The following is a 15,812-nucleotide window of genomic DNA, read 5'->3' on the forward strand; positions in this document are numbered from 1 at the left end:
CAAGTCTGAAAGTTCCAGAAGATACTGTCCTCTGAGATATGATATCATGTAATCTGGTATACATTGACAAGTGTTTCAGAGGAACCTGCTGCTTCTATCTTCCGGGTTGAAAACTAGGAGCTCTTAGCCCCAGCCATTGTCCTCCTGTCCCTATATCACTGAGTGTTTTGTCCCACACAGCTTACTCTTCTAGTCTGAAGTTGGAGATAGGAAATTCCTCAAAAATATCCGTAAACACCTGCAAGACTGTGTAGTGGCACATCCCAGAATAGTCACCGCTGTGAAAATGTAAATATCGCTGAAAGTTTTCACTGTTTCATATTTGTGACATGACTCCTGAAAGCTGGATTAGTGGAGCCAGAGCAGAAATCCATTGCTGGCTAACGGTTCGACAAGCACATGTTCTTGCAGCAGCAAACAGCTGCGGAAGTCCACTGTCAGGCAAAGATATGGTAAGCACGTTCCCGTGGCAATGAAAAAAAAAACAGACTAACAGAGGAACTGTAAGACATGATGATCTATGTTCAGTTTGCCTGGAAGTTTGTTCAGTTCAGGAGAGTTTGGTCATTTGGCATTTGTCAGAAAGTTCAAGGAGTCCTTTGTAAGACACTCTTCATTCAAAGCAGTTGCAGTAGAAGAAGTGACTGATTTGCAAATCAGAACCAAGTCAGTCACAGTGGAAGAGAAGACACTCATAGTCCAGTCAGGAATGGCGCGAGTCTAAAGGCGCATCCACATTACTCGTGCTCGTCGGTAGACTCGTCTGGCTTTTACTTGTGCTCGTAAATCTTTGTCCACACTACTTCAGTTGCTCGCCAGGCTTCAGTGCGTGAGGATCCGTATATTTACTCCTAGTGTATATAGGCTGTAGTCGTATTTTAATTTATTGGCTATAGTTTTTAAATTAAAAATTTAAAATTTGCTTGTCTCGTGACTTGTCATATCGTCCGCATTACTCGCGAGCATAGCGAGTCACACGAGCACGAGTAATGTGGATGCACCTTTAGACAGTCGTTGATTGCAAGCTGGTATAATTAATTGTAATTATAAAGGGGGCAATATAGCTGGTAATGTAATCATCATACTTGACAATATGTAATGTAATTCATCTCTCATTGGTCCAACTAATGATGAGGGTAGGAAGACAAGATGCCACGTGTTACAGCTGTAATAGCATTTGGAACAGCATCTCTGTGTATCACACCATCTGCCATTATAAGAAGACAGAGATGGTAGTAGTGTTTGAAATTAATGAATTGGTATTTTACACAGATGTACAGTAACGTCATGCCAATAAAAATGATAGTCTCATTAACATTTACTTTCCCTTAGCCACTGTTTTGTCTTGCTTTTCAAAAGCAATTTCCATAAATGTGTTTCATCATTCTTCTTTAGTCCTTATGCCTTCATGATGTGGCACTTAAACACAAGGACAGCTACATTTTGCCTTTACTTACTAATTTATTCACTTATTTAGAAACCTTGTTATGGAGGCAGAGAGGGAACCAGATAGGTATCAGTGTTTGTGAGGTGACATTCTAGGGATAGTCATGTGTTTTGGAAGCCACACTTGAACAAATGGTATAAAGGTAAGGTAAAGCTGTCCCTGTAACAGGCTGTGGAGGCCCATAGGGTTGTGAGATTTCAAGGCTCCCACATTTTCTAGACAGTTGGCTCACAGATGGCGGTGAGGTTATGAGTCTTATGCACTAACCGCCCTTTACCCCCAGGAAGATTCCTGGTACTCATTTCTGTTAGAGGCTGAGTTGACCCCAGGGCCATAGTGCGGCTGGAAGGATTACGTCAATAAAAAAACCTGACCTCATCAGGAATGACCTTCTGGCTTATAGCATAGTGCCTCAACCAGCTACAGTACCATGTGCCCTCTTTATTAAATATATCTTAAAGACATGTTTCCAAGATTGTGTCCTTCCACGATATCCTTGGTTGCGGTTCCAACGTATCTCGGCTAGGCAGTCCAGCCTACTGAACTGACATTTTTGCCCTTATTAATTAATAAATTATAGACTATAAAGAAAGGAAATCAACTTAGATTCCAGCTGACATCCATCTCAGCTGTACGAGCCAGACTGATCATGAAAATTAATGTTTTCTGTGATGTGAATTCGTGTAGTCTGGTAGATCACTACTGACCTTCCAGAGTAACGTCTTTAGGCGAAACTGAAGAGGGAGGCAATAGCTTCCTCCAAAACATCTATAGTCACTTCCCAGAAGATGGTAATCTTGATAGGCACTGTCTGTGTCACTCAAATATCACTTATGCTGATCATGTTAATTTAGTGGTCAAAATATCAATTTCACAAAGAAAAGGATAAGAAGTTAGTTACATGTTGGTTGGTTGGTTTCCAGTGGCTGCATTTGGGATCATTTGCTTCTTGGTTTCTAACAGCACTCAAGTTCTTGCTTTGTTGCATCTTGAAGAAGTTTGCACTTTTCTTTTGGGAAGCTTTGCCAGGTTTGTTGCTCATTTTGCATTACCCAGGGGACACGTATGACTTGGACAATGTCACGGATGCGAGCAACTTTGTCCCACGTTAGTTAGATGTTAGCAAGAAGGGAATAAACAGAGAAACCTATGTATACATCATATAATATCACATTGTAAATAAACCCTTAAAATGTGGCAAGTTCAAATATTTATGAATGATGGAACAGGTAAATGTTGGCAAGAAAGGTAGGTGAAGTAGAAAGACTGGAGATTTGCTGCAGCTGCCAAGGATTCATGTCTTCACATTTGTGAAGGCACAAAAAATACTTCTGAGAAAGGAAGAACATCTTAGCAGAGATACATTTGCATGATGTGGAGTGAACTGCATTTAAACATGGGATTAGTTTTCTGATAAACATTTGTTACAGTTGATAGAAAAGAGAAGTGTCTAGTGCGGATTGCAGTACAGTGTAATTTAGTAGAAGTTCCATTGAGGTTACAGAGAAATGTCATAATTCCGCATCCTGTTGCACTGATGTACCTTTTATAGTCTTTTTCTTTTCCATCTATAATTATATAGGATTAGCATACAGTGAATTAGAATTCATAAAAAAGTGTCGCCTGAAGGTGCCCTTGTAAGGACGAAACAGTAATAACATAACATGTTCATATATTTTAATAACATTTTACACATTTAACGGGCATTGTGTGAATTAATTATATTAATTTGTTGCATTATAGATAAAAAGAGAGACTAGAAGGTCATCACCAAGATTAGGCCAGTAAACGTTTGTTTTTCCGGTATTTGACCCATGAAACAACCATATCCTGTAATAAAATCACGCGTCTTCACATTACACTGAAGTGGGTAGACCATAGATTGGAGAGCAAGTGTATGAATTCATCGTTCTTTGTAAACCTTGTAAACAAATCATTTATTGTTTTAAAATATTTGCCGTGCATACTGAGACAGATAGAGACATCTGGTGGACATTTTTAATCTCATCTAGATAATGTCTTGTTTCATCAGATGCTATTTTATTTAAATAAAATATATTATTTCTGATTTGCATTGAGGATCCAAGATTCAGTGATTTTACTATGAGAAATTGATTTATTAAAATTGAGCCGAACTTGCCTCCTGTCCCTGCTGGTTTCTTGCATGCAGTACTCCAACCTGCCGGCCTGTCTCCGAACGACAGATACGTACCGGCGCGGCAACTGTAAATCGAATATCTTGAATAATACTCGATAGTCGCATGCTGTTGTCGATTGGATATTCGATATTGCACAGCCTTTGGCGCTTCATGGAGTAATTAGCGGGAAAACAAATCAGACGTGGAACTGCTCCCAAGTGAAAGCAAGGTTAAGTGTAGTGTTTTCTATAAAAAGTGACCACATTGTTTCTGTAGTGATAAATGGTGTTTGTGACAATTTTAAAAATGACGTTTTTCGTTTTACCTGCCGAGAACTTCCAGATCATATAACTGGCATCATTCCGTGGAAGCTGTGAGTATTATAATGTACCCAGACTACATAAAGTTTTCCTTTATCCATTAACTGTGAAACTTGTTGGTTGATTGAGATTTGAGGTTTTTCACGGTATTGACTGAAAAATGCTATTATTATATAGGATGTGCTGGAGTCTGATAGATGTTTACCGGTGTTCGGAGGAACGTGCTGCCTTCATCTTCAGGGTTGAAGAGCAAGCAAAGTAGCATGCATAGAGCCTTTACTAACTTTGCCATCTAAACTTCAGTAAACTTAATGTGAAGCCATATGACATCACAGCCCAGAGAGCAATGTTGTTTTGAGTAATTATTAACAGTGGCTGTTGCATGTACTGTTTGCTTTTACATTTTTTATAGGTATATGAGGTCGAGACGTTGGTACCTATGCACAACTAAATGTCATCTCATCCTGGAAGAATGTAACCATAATATTTACACCATAAGAACCTCAAATCTCATATTTTACAATTAGCACACACTGTTGTCTTTAAGCAATATTTTAATGTAAAACACCAAGCATAAAGCCATCTGTGTACAATTTTTTTTAGAAAAAGGAATTTTATATGTGACTTAGGTTGGTTATTTATGTACATGCCTAAGCATTATTGAAAACCTGAGTGGAAACATGCAGAATTTTAGAGCATAAAATGCACAGGTTGTATTTCAATGATTTTGAACAGTAGCATCTATTATATCTGGCGCACAATATACAAATTATTTTACAGCAACTTTCTATACAGTGGTTGTTGTCAATTTTTTTTTTTACAGATTCCTTGTCATATTACATTTTATCTACCCCCCTCCATCAAGTTTGATCATCAGATGGTTACAATACAGTATCAGAGTGCATTTTTAAATTTTGCAGTGTGTAGACTGGATTTGTTTCCAGTCCTTCATAAAGCTTTACAAAGTCATAGTCAAAATTGTTATTGACTGTGGTAATAGTGATTTGCTTTCTGACACTATTACTTTTATTAGCTTATAAACCTTCATGAAAATGTTAAAATTACATTAAAATTGAGATGTTTTAATTTATTATGATTCCATGTTGTTAAAAGGCTAGTTTGTTAAATTTTTATAAAACATTTTATATATTGTGTACTTTGATGCTGTACAACATAAGTTATTGTAGTAAACAGTGTGAGGAACATAAATTTCTTCAATCAATTTGAATGATATGAAGATTCACTTTTACCTACACATATTTGATCCGTGTACCGAAGTCAGTTTTGAGGAAAATCAATTTCATGTTGTGAAGTTTGCTTAATGCAGGATAGGTAACGTTCTGGATGTTTCCATATTTCAAAATCGGTACTGACCTTCCTGTGTCCTCCATGTTCAGAAAAATTATTACTCAGTCCATCCCATTAATTGCCTAATCAGTATATCTTTGAAGCTTTCTCTCTAACCAATTAACTAACTAACTCACTAGCTCCATGAGGTGGATCCCCTCTTGAGAAGCCACGATTTGCTCTTCTATTCAAGAACTTCCTAATATTTTATCGAACCCAAAAGTTCTTACAATGTTCACAAGATCCTGCAATTGGACCTTGTCCTGAGCCAAATGAATCCAGTCCAAATGTTGTTTGTTTAAGATCCATTTTAATATTATAATCCAGATTGCATCTAGGTCTCTGAAGTAGTCTGTTCCCTTAAAATTTTCTGCCTATAATTCTGCATGCATTTCTCTCTGATGTAAACTACATGCCTTCTCGTCTAATGTGCCAAATTTCATATGGGGCAGAAGAAAGTTTTGACAAGCTGTATAACACCTTTAATGAATGAAGATTACAGTCTTACTGGATGTAACACTATGTCATGCTGTATATAGGTAGCAAAGTTTCGCAAGAATGTGCTGCCTATGTCTTCAGGGTAGTAACCCTAGGTTCAGCACTGATTGTTGTCTCTATTATCAAAACGAATTTAAATTGTTCATAGGTTTGAAGTTATCATGGTGATGAGTATTAAGATTATGTTCTGGTGATGTCACACCATTTATTTTCTTAGATATGTACAAATGTTTTGAAGGAATCAGCTACTTCTTTCTTCAGGGTAGAAGAGTAGGTTGAGCATGGAAAAGAGTGGTAGGGAGGGGTGGCACATGTGGGACTGGGGGCAGACCAGCATTAAGAAGGAGAACACTTTTAAAGATTATATGGTCACGTGTTGGGCATACACATGACAAATAACTTCACGTGGGTCTCGGATTTAGCAAACATTTATTGGACACTCACTCTTACACACCTTACAATTATCAACACTTGCTGTGTCATTTGACTTCTGGCCCAGTACTCAATGTGATGTCTCAACTACCCTTGGCCGTGGTTGGTTTTCAACTGTCTCTGGCGGTGGCTGTCCCAAGATTGTCTTCTCCTCAATACTCCAGTATTCTATTGCTGTCTTCTTCTATATCGTATGGCATCTAGGTTCCAACTGACTTGGCAAATGCCTTCAACCCTTTTTATAACCTCGGTCGCTGCTATGCAATGAACCCTCATTATAACCGTGGAGACTCATCTCTACGCAACGGCTCACTGTTAGAATTACAATACCGCTATTGTTGCTTCCTATGCAACGGTCAGTTCTAGCGTTTCCATGGAAGTAACCCTTCTGGATTTCAAAGATGGTCATGTTCTGAGAGAAGAGAAATAGTTCAGAGGGTCTGACTTTAAGTGCAGAATATGGGAGAAAAATAGAGAAGTGGAAGAGAGAAAGGATAAACTTAATGGGGTGCAAGAAGAGGGATTAAGAAGGAAGTCTAGATAAGGAGAGTGGGTTCCTTTGATATCTCTCTAGATATCTACCAAACTGCACAGCATCATGTGCTAGAAGACAGTAACCTTAATATAATAATTAGATGAAATTTCAGGGACATTTATGAATATATAAATAGTGACATATTCGATATTGCACAGTTAAATGTATGCATAATAATAAGAATATTAATAATAATAACAGTTTATTTCAAGTTGAGTTAAAATACAGCATTTATTTATATTCTACTACAAAAATATATCATATTAAAAAAATATGATACTTAAGTATTAATGGGTGACCCAAGTAGCGTTAAAACTTCTGTGCCATACTGTCTGCCATGTTAGTGCCATCAGACATAGAAGTTTATTTGTAAAATGTAAACCAAAAGCCAAACTGTAGAAGGTTAACTTTTTTTTAAATAAACCATAGGCCTTGATTTTTATAAACCAATCGAAAAGCCTAACCACAGAATATTTTTAGATATTTAATTTTTAAGAACAGAACCAAAGGTGAATTTTTCCAAAATGGAACGAAGAGCTTAACATTCTTAAAACAAAACCAGACACCTACGTAGAAGGGTCTGAATGTTTATTTTTAAGAACATAACCAGCATACTATTTTATAAGGTTTACAGATAATTTATTTTTAAAAATAAAAAACAATCTTGTGGTCTTATTGTTGGAGGCAGATTTTAGGTTAGGCGTTTGGTCATGTTTTTGCAAATAAATCTCTAAGGTTGACAGTATGGCAGCAGAGTTTTAAAGTTACTTTGATCAGCCACTAACTCGTAAGTACCAAACATACAATCGTTATTAACTGCTTAGGCTCACATAATGTGCCTTACTTTCCCTCCAGGTTTCTTGAACAAGGCATTGTTTTTCATAGTTAGGTTAGGTTCAGTATTTCATAATGTTCTCACCCAAACCAAATGTTTAGCTGAATGATCTTAGGATTCATGCTGAAAGCATTTAGCTGTGAGGAACATTTATTTTTCCAAAAGTATCAATATAAAATGTGCCATAAGAAATTCAGATATATAGATTAATTTTCTTATAAAATAAGTGTAAAATATAATAAACAATGGCGTGTACAAGGAACCCAAAGTGTTTCTGCAACTGCATACTTGAGTTACAATAATATTAAACACTGTTGCCAAATGATAATGCTATTTACAGTATCATGATCCAGGCAGCTGAAGGATAACTTTATTGAATTATAAATGTGGTAAAGGGTTACAGCGTAATGCCCATTAACCCACATAACATATCAAATATCAGCAATAAGTTCTATATTGTGAATTTAAAAAATTTTACGATTTGTCATAATAAATCTTTTAACTCAAAGGTAACTTACTGATGGTCATAAATGTAACGTTTAATTTATTATGCTTTTGAAAATGGTGTCAATAACTCATGCTTGTCATATTAATGCAATCCATGACAGAAGATGATATATTTGTGTTCAGTATGTGTGAGAGGTAAAGTTTTTGAATCAAGTGTGGGGACCAGTAACTGGGCAAGGGGTTTGGGGAGACAGAACTAACCAAGAAATGAGGGAGTCCTATAAAACTGCTGCTGTAGTAGCAGTCACGAAAAGGAGAAGGCTGGAGTGTTTGCGGCATGTAATTAGAATAGATCAGATAAGAGGAGGGAAGACAATTTTTGAAAGTGATAGAATTTACTATCTCGTGAACTGTTCTTGATCTCATTCTGAATGTTTAGACATGACATTCGTTATATATTCTATTAAAAAAAATGGTAAAAATTTATCAAAATTTATAATTTGACAAGAGATTTGCTTAGCATATAACAGGATGGTAAATTTAACTTAGAACTGAAAGATTTAAAATAATGTCACTAAATTATTGTTAAACTCGCAGGTTATTTAGATGTCCCAAACTTCTCCCTTTGTAGCTAATTTCATTTGATAATGAGTCTTATGTGATGAATATAATTTCAGTATTGTCCTTATATGCCTTTGACATTTCTACTTTCATGTGGGTCATCTGACCGACACACACATGAACATTAACTTAAACACGTTCTGAGGAATGTAGGACTTCATCTGGTTATAAGATGTGTAAAATGCTGAAGATTTTCCAGTGTTTCAGCAAATTATGCAGTAGCCATTTTCAGGCTTATTAACTTGAGGGGTGGGGGGATGACTGTTATGTGGCTCTCTCATGGAGTGATGAATTGGAGGTGAACATTGTGATTGGACAAGGGGGCCCTGCTATCAGCTAGGGCATGACCATGTCGTTAAACAGCGAAACAGTTAGTGAGAAATGTTTTTGGGAAAAGCAGATGGACATGAAAGGAGGTGATGAAAGTCTTTAACATTCTATAGAGCATACCACCAAAAGCAAAAACCATACTTTAAAATCCAGTCATAAAATTCTAAGTGATGGACTTTTGTATGAATTATTGAATATTAATCTCAAATACAAACACATGTTCATTATATTTCCTTTTCAATGAAAATTAATGCTACCATGGATCGGGAAAACTTTATTAAATAAATGAAAAATATGAGATGACAATTATGATAATGAGTATTGCTAATATTAACTGAATATTGACAATATAGTACTTTGTCTAAAACATCTGTCAGGGCATGTCAGAAAGTCCTGTGTGTTCAACAGATCTCCAATAGGGCGGTTTTGCTTCCCGTCATGTGCTGAAAATAGACTAGTCACTTTCTAATGATGACATAATGATCAACATCACCATCTGACGATGACACACTGTCAAAGATATTTCAGACAGAGAACATTAAAACAGTCAGTGAAATACAAATAATAGGGTAATAAACAGATAAATAATGTAAATTATTTGCTCATGATATTGAAGAGATGTATATGAAAATGTGAATATAAAATGTTACATTCTGTTCAACATTCAGACGTACACACATACGTGACAGTTGTGTTGCAAAGAGCAACTGTGCAACTTAAAATTTTTTGTTATTCCTTTTGCTTTATTACCTTTAATTTTCATGAAGAAAATTTGTAATTCAATTAACTTTAATACAATTTGAATTATCCATTTACGAACCCTAATTTTTTTGCTTTAGACTAATATTTTCTGTACTTTACAGTTCACAAAGAAACTTAAATCATATGTAGAAAATCACATTAAAACAAAATATGCATAAGTAGGCTATATCTGCATATATAATCTAGGGTATTCATTAAAATTACTTTGAAAATTGTCCGTGAAAAATAAAGTGAGCTTAATAAAGAAAAAGTCTGATGTAGGTATTCCCGTTTTTAAACACGAAGCAACAAAGATGTATGAAATGGTGGAGTTAGAAACACCACTACATATTTTTAACCTTGGCACTAGGTTAAGGTGAGTGGTTAGCTTAATGCTCCAGCTGCTTTACCTTTCAGAATCCTATCCGTTGGATAGGAAACTGGAGCATAAACACTTTTTGTAAACTTTTCACGGTGTTACTAAAGGTAGTCTTAACTACAGTCACCAAGCTTTTAGAATGTGTGTTTGGGACTTCATCCACAAACTTCCAAAATCATTCTTTTATCTACATTACATTCCTTCGTGTTCTCCTGTATGCATTATGGAAGCTACTATTGTGAATATGTTTTTGGGTGCTTTCATTGTTTCACTCATCTCCTCTTGTGCCTATTATTCCTAGAGTAATTGTTCATATTCCAGTGAATTTCATTGCATTTAAATCCCTTATATTGTCCAGATATTGACAACAGTTTAATATCTGTTGTTAACAATGTGTCGAATCCAGTCTAGATAGTGTGCCACTTTCACGTAAACCCCTGGAACACCTTGTTGTCCGCATCCTATACCCCAGCTGACAATGCCCACAAGTTGCCAGGAACCACCGCGCTCACATACCATGGGGCCTCCACCATCACCCTACAGAACAACAGCATGTATTACGATTTCTGAGGTTTTCACAGTAGTAAATATCAGGATCATTGTTTTCTGTGTTGTCACACTGGGCTGTTTGGTACATGATATCATATCTCAGAGGAACATCATCTTAATACATATTTTCTTGCCGTCTGAGGTGAATATATAAAAAAGAAACCAGCCAAATGCCAAGTGAAGAGGTGAAGTCTTCAACTTAAAAGACCAATGATGTAATAATGCATTGCCTTGTTAGGACTATGGCACACCTCAAGAAGTGGTGATAGATGAGAATGGGACAGTAGTGGAGTGATGATTAGCAGGGAAAATTGTGTTGAATTGCCTAATGTCCCTACTCTGTAACCAGCCAAGTGCTGTGTTTGAGATGAAGCTGTGAACTTAAAGACTGAAAATGTGATAATGAGTTGCCTGGTCAGGGCTATCACACAGTTCAAGGGACAGTGATGGACGAGTGTGGAGAAATGGTGATTAATAGAGCAGAATTGATTAAACTCAGAGACAGACCTTCTCTGCTGCCACTGTGAACTTACTTGAAATAAACTGAAATTGAACCAATGGCTCTGCAGTATGTAAAGGAAACAGCTTTGATAGAATTTACCTTGCATGCATCCTTTCCTTCCTCCCCACCAGCGCAGATCATGCCTGGATGCAGCCTGTAATCATACCCCAGCCGAGTCTGTTGTAGTTGCAGTTGGCACTGCTGATGTGATACTATGGGTACATCGACCTCCTACAACACAGAACACATCATGTCAGTCTGGAAGGAGTCACTTTGATATTAGGGCATGTGTATGTTGAAGTCTCGTTATGATGTATTTCAGTGTAAAATCATTTTCATGATGTGTCTTCATTTTTCATCAAACCTGCTGTGTTATAAAAGGTTAATTTGTACCTCACAGGAAACACATTACATCTACTACAAAAACTATTGGGTTAATACACTGAACTAACCCTCCATAAGTCACTGATCATATCAGTAATGACTTATGCTTGCCCCACCTTGGAATTAAGGCAGGCACCTACCTCTTCAAATTGCAGCACCTACAAAACAAGGTTCTGCGGACCATTGGAAATTTTCCAAGGTGCACATCGGTCCACGATTTCCGCACGGGTTTCAACCTTCCATATGTATACAATTATACAATAAAATTGTGGAGGCAACAAGCAGAAGTCATAGAAAATCATGAGAATGAACATATTCACAGCATAGGACAAGGTGAACCGAGACATAGAAAATATAAGAGACTTTAACTTGGTGGCGGTCAAGCTTAGGACCTTTCAAGTGACTAAGCTGCCATTGTAGCATAAGATAAGACATGATCTGCTTTGCAAAGCGTGTACTCACAGAGGACTTGGATAAGTGCAAAAGGAAGAATTTCCAATGACATTCTATATGTGCAATATGCACTGCTGACAAAGGCCAAGCATATTTGTAAGAGACAAAGGCATCTTCTCATCAGAGAGTGTGTTACATAGGGACCATGACCGCCACAAGGGGTTCAGTTGCAAGGATAAGCAAATCTCTGGCCGTGAGCCTCAAGGGACATGATGCTAAGACAAACTGCCAGTCATAACGTAACTTTGACACATGTCACTTTCTTGTGAGAACCATGTGAAACACAGTCTGTGGACAGAATTCATGGTGTCTGTATGTTAATGCCGTTGGTATGTTGTTAAACAAACCTTGAGTATGTTTTGATATTTGCCATAGTCCCCAAATGCATCTTTTCCCCAACCAGTTGTCCAACATCTGGAGCCAGTGTAATCGGAGTGGGGATCAGGTAGACATGCAGGGGCGATGTGAGGACTACGGGCAGTGTCTACGGGCTGTGTGAGTCTCAGCACAGCGATGTCATTATACAGTGTTCCTGCGTAGAACTCCGGATGGATGTGGACGGCATATACATCCCGTTCCTCATATGGATAGAACTCAACATCATGATTCACATCCCATTCTCCCAGACGAACCCTGAGGTCATGCCCATTGTACCTGTAACAAGAATATTCAAGTTTGAGAAACACAGGGTCATGGGCAACCAGAAGAAACTTAAAATTCATTGCAGTAACTGTATGAATCTGTCAGAAGAGAAAGATATGGCTTGAAATACTCGTAATTGAATTACATACAGTATAGCACATGCCATCTCGGATATGAGCTGCTGGTTACAGAAATGTAAATTTTATAGGTAATTTTTTGTCACTTTTGACATTTTTAGGTTTAAGGTCATTTTTTCATTTTTGGGGTAATTTTTTGCTAAATTTTTGGACTTTTAAGGGTATTTCTTTTGATTTTTGGCCATTTTAGGGAATTTTTCTTCATATGTTTTCTGAAATGTGAATAACATGGAAGCAAAGTGTTCTTTCTTTTCTCCTTTATGTCATTTTTCTAAATTTTTTCGGTCATTTTATAGGTCATTTTTTACATTATTATATTTCAGCATCCTGTTACACNTTTACATATTTTCAGATCATCAAAATCTGGGCCCTGATCATGACATATTCCAGAATATTGTTCTGACATGCCCTGTTTCACAAAAAATATCTAACAAATAATACAATTTTCTTAGAAAATGCCACTGTTATTTACACCTAAACACCATAATTAATGTGACACCTGAACACAAACACTTGAAGAACAAATTACTGTGTGAAGTAGATCTGAAGGCATCTGATGATAATATACTGATAATTTTTCTGGACACTATCAATCATCCAAAATTTATTTGAAGTGTTTCAGAGAATGGAGTCTGTCCTCAGATAAAATGTGTACTCAGTTGGGATGGTGGATGAAGTCCAGAAAATTGATAATTGGAGTTACCCTGTGGTTTGCGATCGTCATCAAATTGTTATGAATATTGTAAAATATTTATGAGTGCCTAGAAACTCTTTGGAAGTGCTTGAAGTGTCCGCGGACGTGACAACTAGTGATCCTAGCTTTAACATAATGTTACTGCCTTTGTAGCAGACATGGTAGGATTAGTGACTAGGACTCGTGCTTAGAATTAGGTAGGCCTGGAGACTGGATATCTCTTGACTGAGGTTTCTTGCTATTATTCTGACCCCTGTAAGTATTGTACCATAAAATAGGCTAGGCTAGAAACCTGTTCCAAGTTTCTGTCAAAATGTGACATTTCTTTCCCTCTATTATTTACATAGCTGCCTGGTGAGAGGTACTAACGTCTTGACACAGTGTGCCGCTGTGATGACATGGAGATTGTCAATCAGTGTTCCGCCACATACATACACGCTCTCTTGGACATCTTTCTTCAGGATGGCGGCCTGCCATGGGTACTCTCCTGTAATTACACAAGAAACAGTTGTGTTGATACACAGTTAAAGTATGTCACTTTGAAATGCATATTAAAAGAAAATGGTATTGAAACTCTGCATTCCTCCCACAATGTGTTTATGTTCCTACTTGAGAAGCTGCCTGTTATGTAGCTACTCAAGAATTGTCCAGCATTTTATGGAACCCAAAGGTTCATTACTGTGTTCACAGGAGCCCTCCATCGGTCCCTATCTTGAGCCATATCAATCCAGTTCATACCATCACATCGTAACCCTCTAAGATCCATTTTAATAATATCAATCCACCTATGTCTTGTGGCCTCCTTCAGGCTTTTCCACCAGTGTCCTATATGCATTCTGCTTCTCCCCCATTCATGCTACATGCCCTGCCCATATAATCCACCTTGACTTGACCATTCTAATTATACTTGGAGAAGAGTACAAGTTATGAAGCTCCTCATTATGCAGTTTTCTCCAACCTCCCTGTTCTCAAACACCCTCAGAGTATGTTCCTCCCTTGATGTCAGAGACTAAGTTTCACACCCATACAGAACCACAGGCAAACTTACCGAATTCGCTGTCTCCATCAACATACACTGGATTCTTGATTCGACCGTTGATGCCCTGTGCATAACGTGTCCCACACTGATGCCCCCTCTGGGGGTACGGGGGTCGGTTGGGTTGCAGAGGTCGCCTGCAGCACACATAGCGGGGCCCACATCGCCCGCCGTAAATCGCTTGACGCTGAACAAAAGTTAACGTAGAATCAGTTGGTAGGGCAACACAGAAAGCAGACCTAACCGGGGCGGACTTGTGCGGCAACTGATTGTTAAGATGTGCTCTTCATAAAGCTTATAAATAGCTCTCAGAGACATCGTTTGATAGGCGTCCCTCTGGTAGCAGAACCCGAAGGTTCAACACCGCTAATACCAAAGCCCGCCACTGGACACGATCCTGAGCCAGTTCCATCCACCCCCCATCCTCACAGCCCATTTCCCTAAGATCCATCTTACTAATTAATTAATTCTGGTAGCAGAACCCGAAGGTTCAACACCGCTAATACCAAAGCCCGCCACTGGACACGATCCTGAGCCAGTTCCATCCACCTCCCATCTTCACAGCCCATTTCCCTAAGATCCATCTTACTAATTAATTAATTCTGGTAGCAGAACCCGAAGGTTCAACACCGCTAATACCAAAGCCCGCCACTGGACACGATCCTGAGCCAGTTCCATCCACCTCCCATCTTCACAGCCCATTTCCCTAAGATCCATCTTATCATATCTCCCATCTCCTGTCTCCAATGCTTTCCAAGTAGGCGTTGTCCAATAGTTTCTTTACCAGTATTCTTTATACGTTCGTTGTTTCATCCTAGCTATATGGCCATCCAATCATAGTTCTTAGAATTCGTTTAGTTGTATCTTTTCATGTACCCTTGTATCTCTCAAGTGTTGTATTGCCTTCAAGTTCTGCTACTAACATTTTGTATTCATTTCTCATTTCCCGGTTTAGGGTGTAAGTATTTTCTGATGTTCACTTATGAACTTCATTAGTTTGTCAGTCAGAAGATGACCCAACGCTTTTCCTTTCTCCAGTTAAGGAATTCTTGTAAGTGCTACACTTAGAGCAAGACAGACCCTTCCTAATTTACTTATGCATAGCACCAGCATCATCAGACCCTTCAAGTTCCCCATGCATTGTTAAATGAGAAGCAGAGGATCGGTTTGTGAGTGTTATGTGAATTCGTAAGGCGATCAGAGACAGAAGAGAAATCAGTAAGATTGTACCCTAGAAGTGCCGCACACTGGCTTGGATACACTTTCCCTATATACTTACAGTGACACCACTATAATACGCGTTGGGAATTATATATGCTTCCCTACTTGTTAGCCCTTTCCAGCC

The 15,812-nt window shown here is 37.9% G+C and overlaps 1 protein-coding gene across 1 annotated transcript in view; it reads right to left on the bottom strand.

The window, feature by feature from the left end:
• Window positions 1-9,833: 9,833 nt before the first annotated feature.
• The window catches only part of LOC111863517, a 28,846-nt gene continuing 22,867 nt past the window's right edge, over window positions 9,834-15,812 (bottom strand). Inside the window, exons 7-11 of the mRNA XM_023849885.2 lie at window positions 14,480-14,654; window positions 13,801-13,918; window positions 12,306-12,612; window positions 11,221-11,352; window positions 9,834-10,607 (exon numbers count right to left, since the gene is read on the bottom strand). Of these exons, the coding sequence (XP_023705653.1) occupies window positions 10,443-10,607; window positions 11,221-11,352; window positions 12,306-12,612; window positions 13,801-13,918; window positions 14,480-14,654 (897 nt within the window). The 3' untranslated portion in view covers window positions 9,834-10,442. The remainder of the gene's footprint in view (window positions 10,608-11,220; window positions 11,353-12,305; window positions 12,613-13,800; window positions 13,919-14,479; window positions 14,655-15,812) is intronic.

The sequence above is a fragment of the Cryptotermes secundus genome, unplaced genomic scaffold (assembly GCF_002891405.2).
Source record: "Cryptotermes secundus unplaced genomic scaffold, Csec_1.0 scaffold1379, whole genome shotgun sequence".
NCBI lineage: Eukaryota > Metazoa > Arthropoda > Insecta > Blattodea > Kalotermitidae > Cryptotermes > Cryptotermes secundus.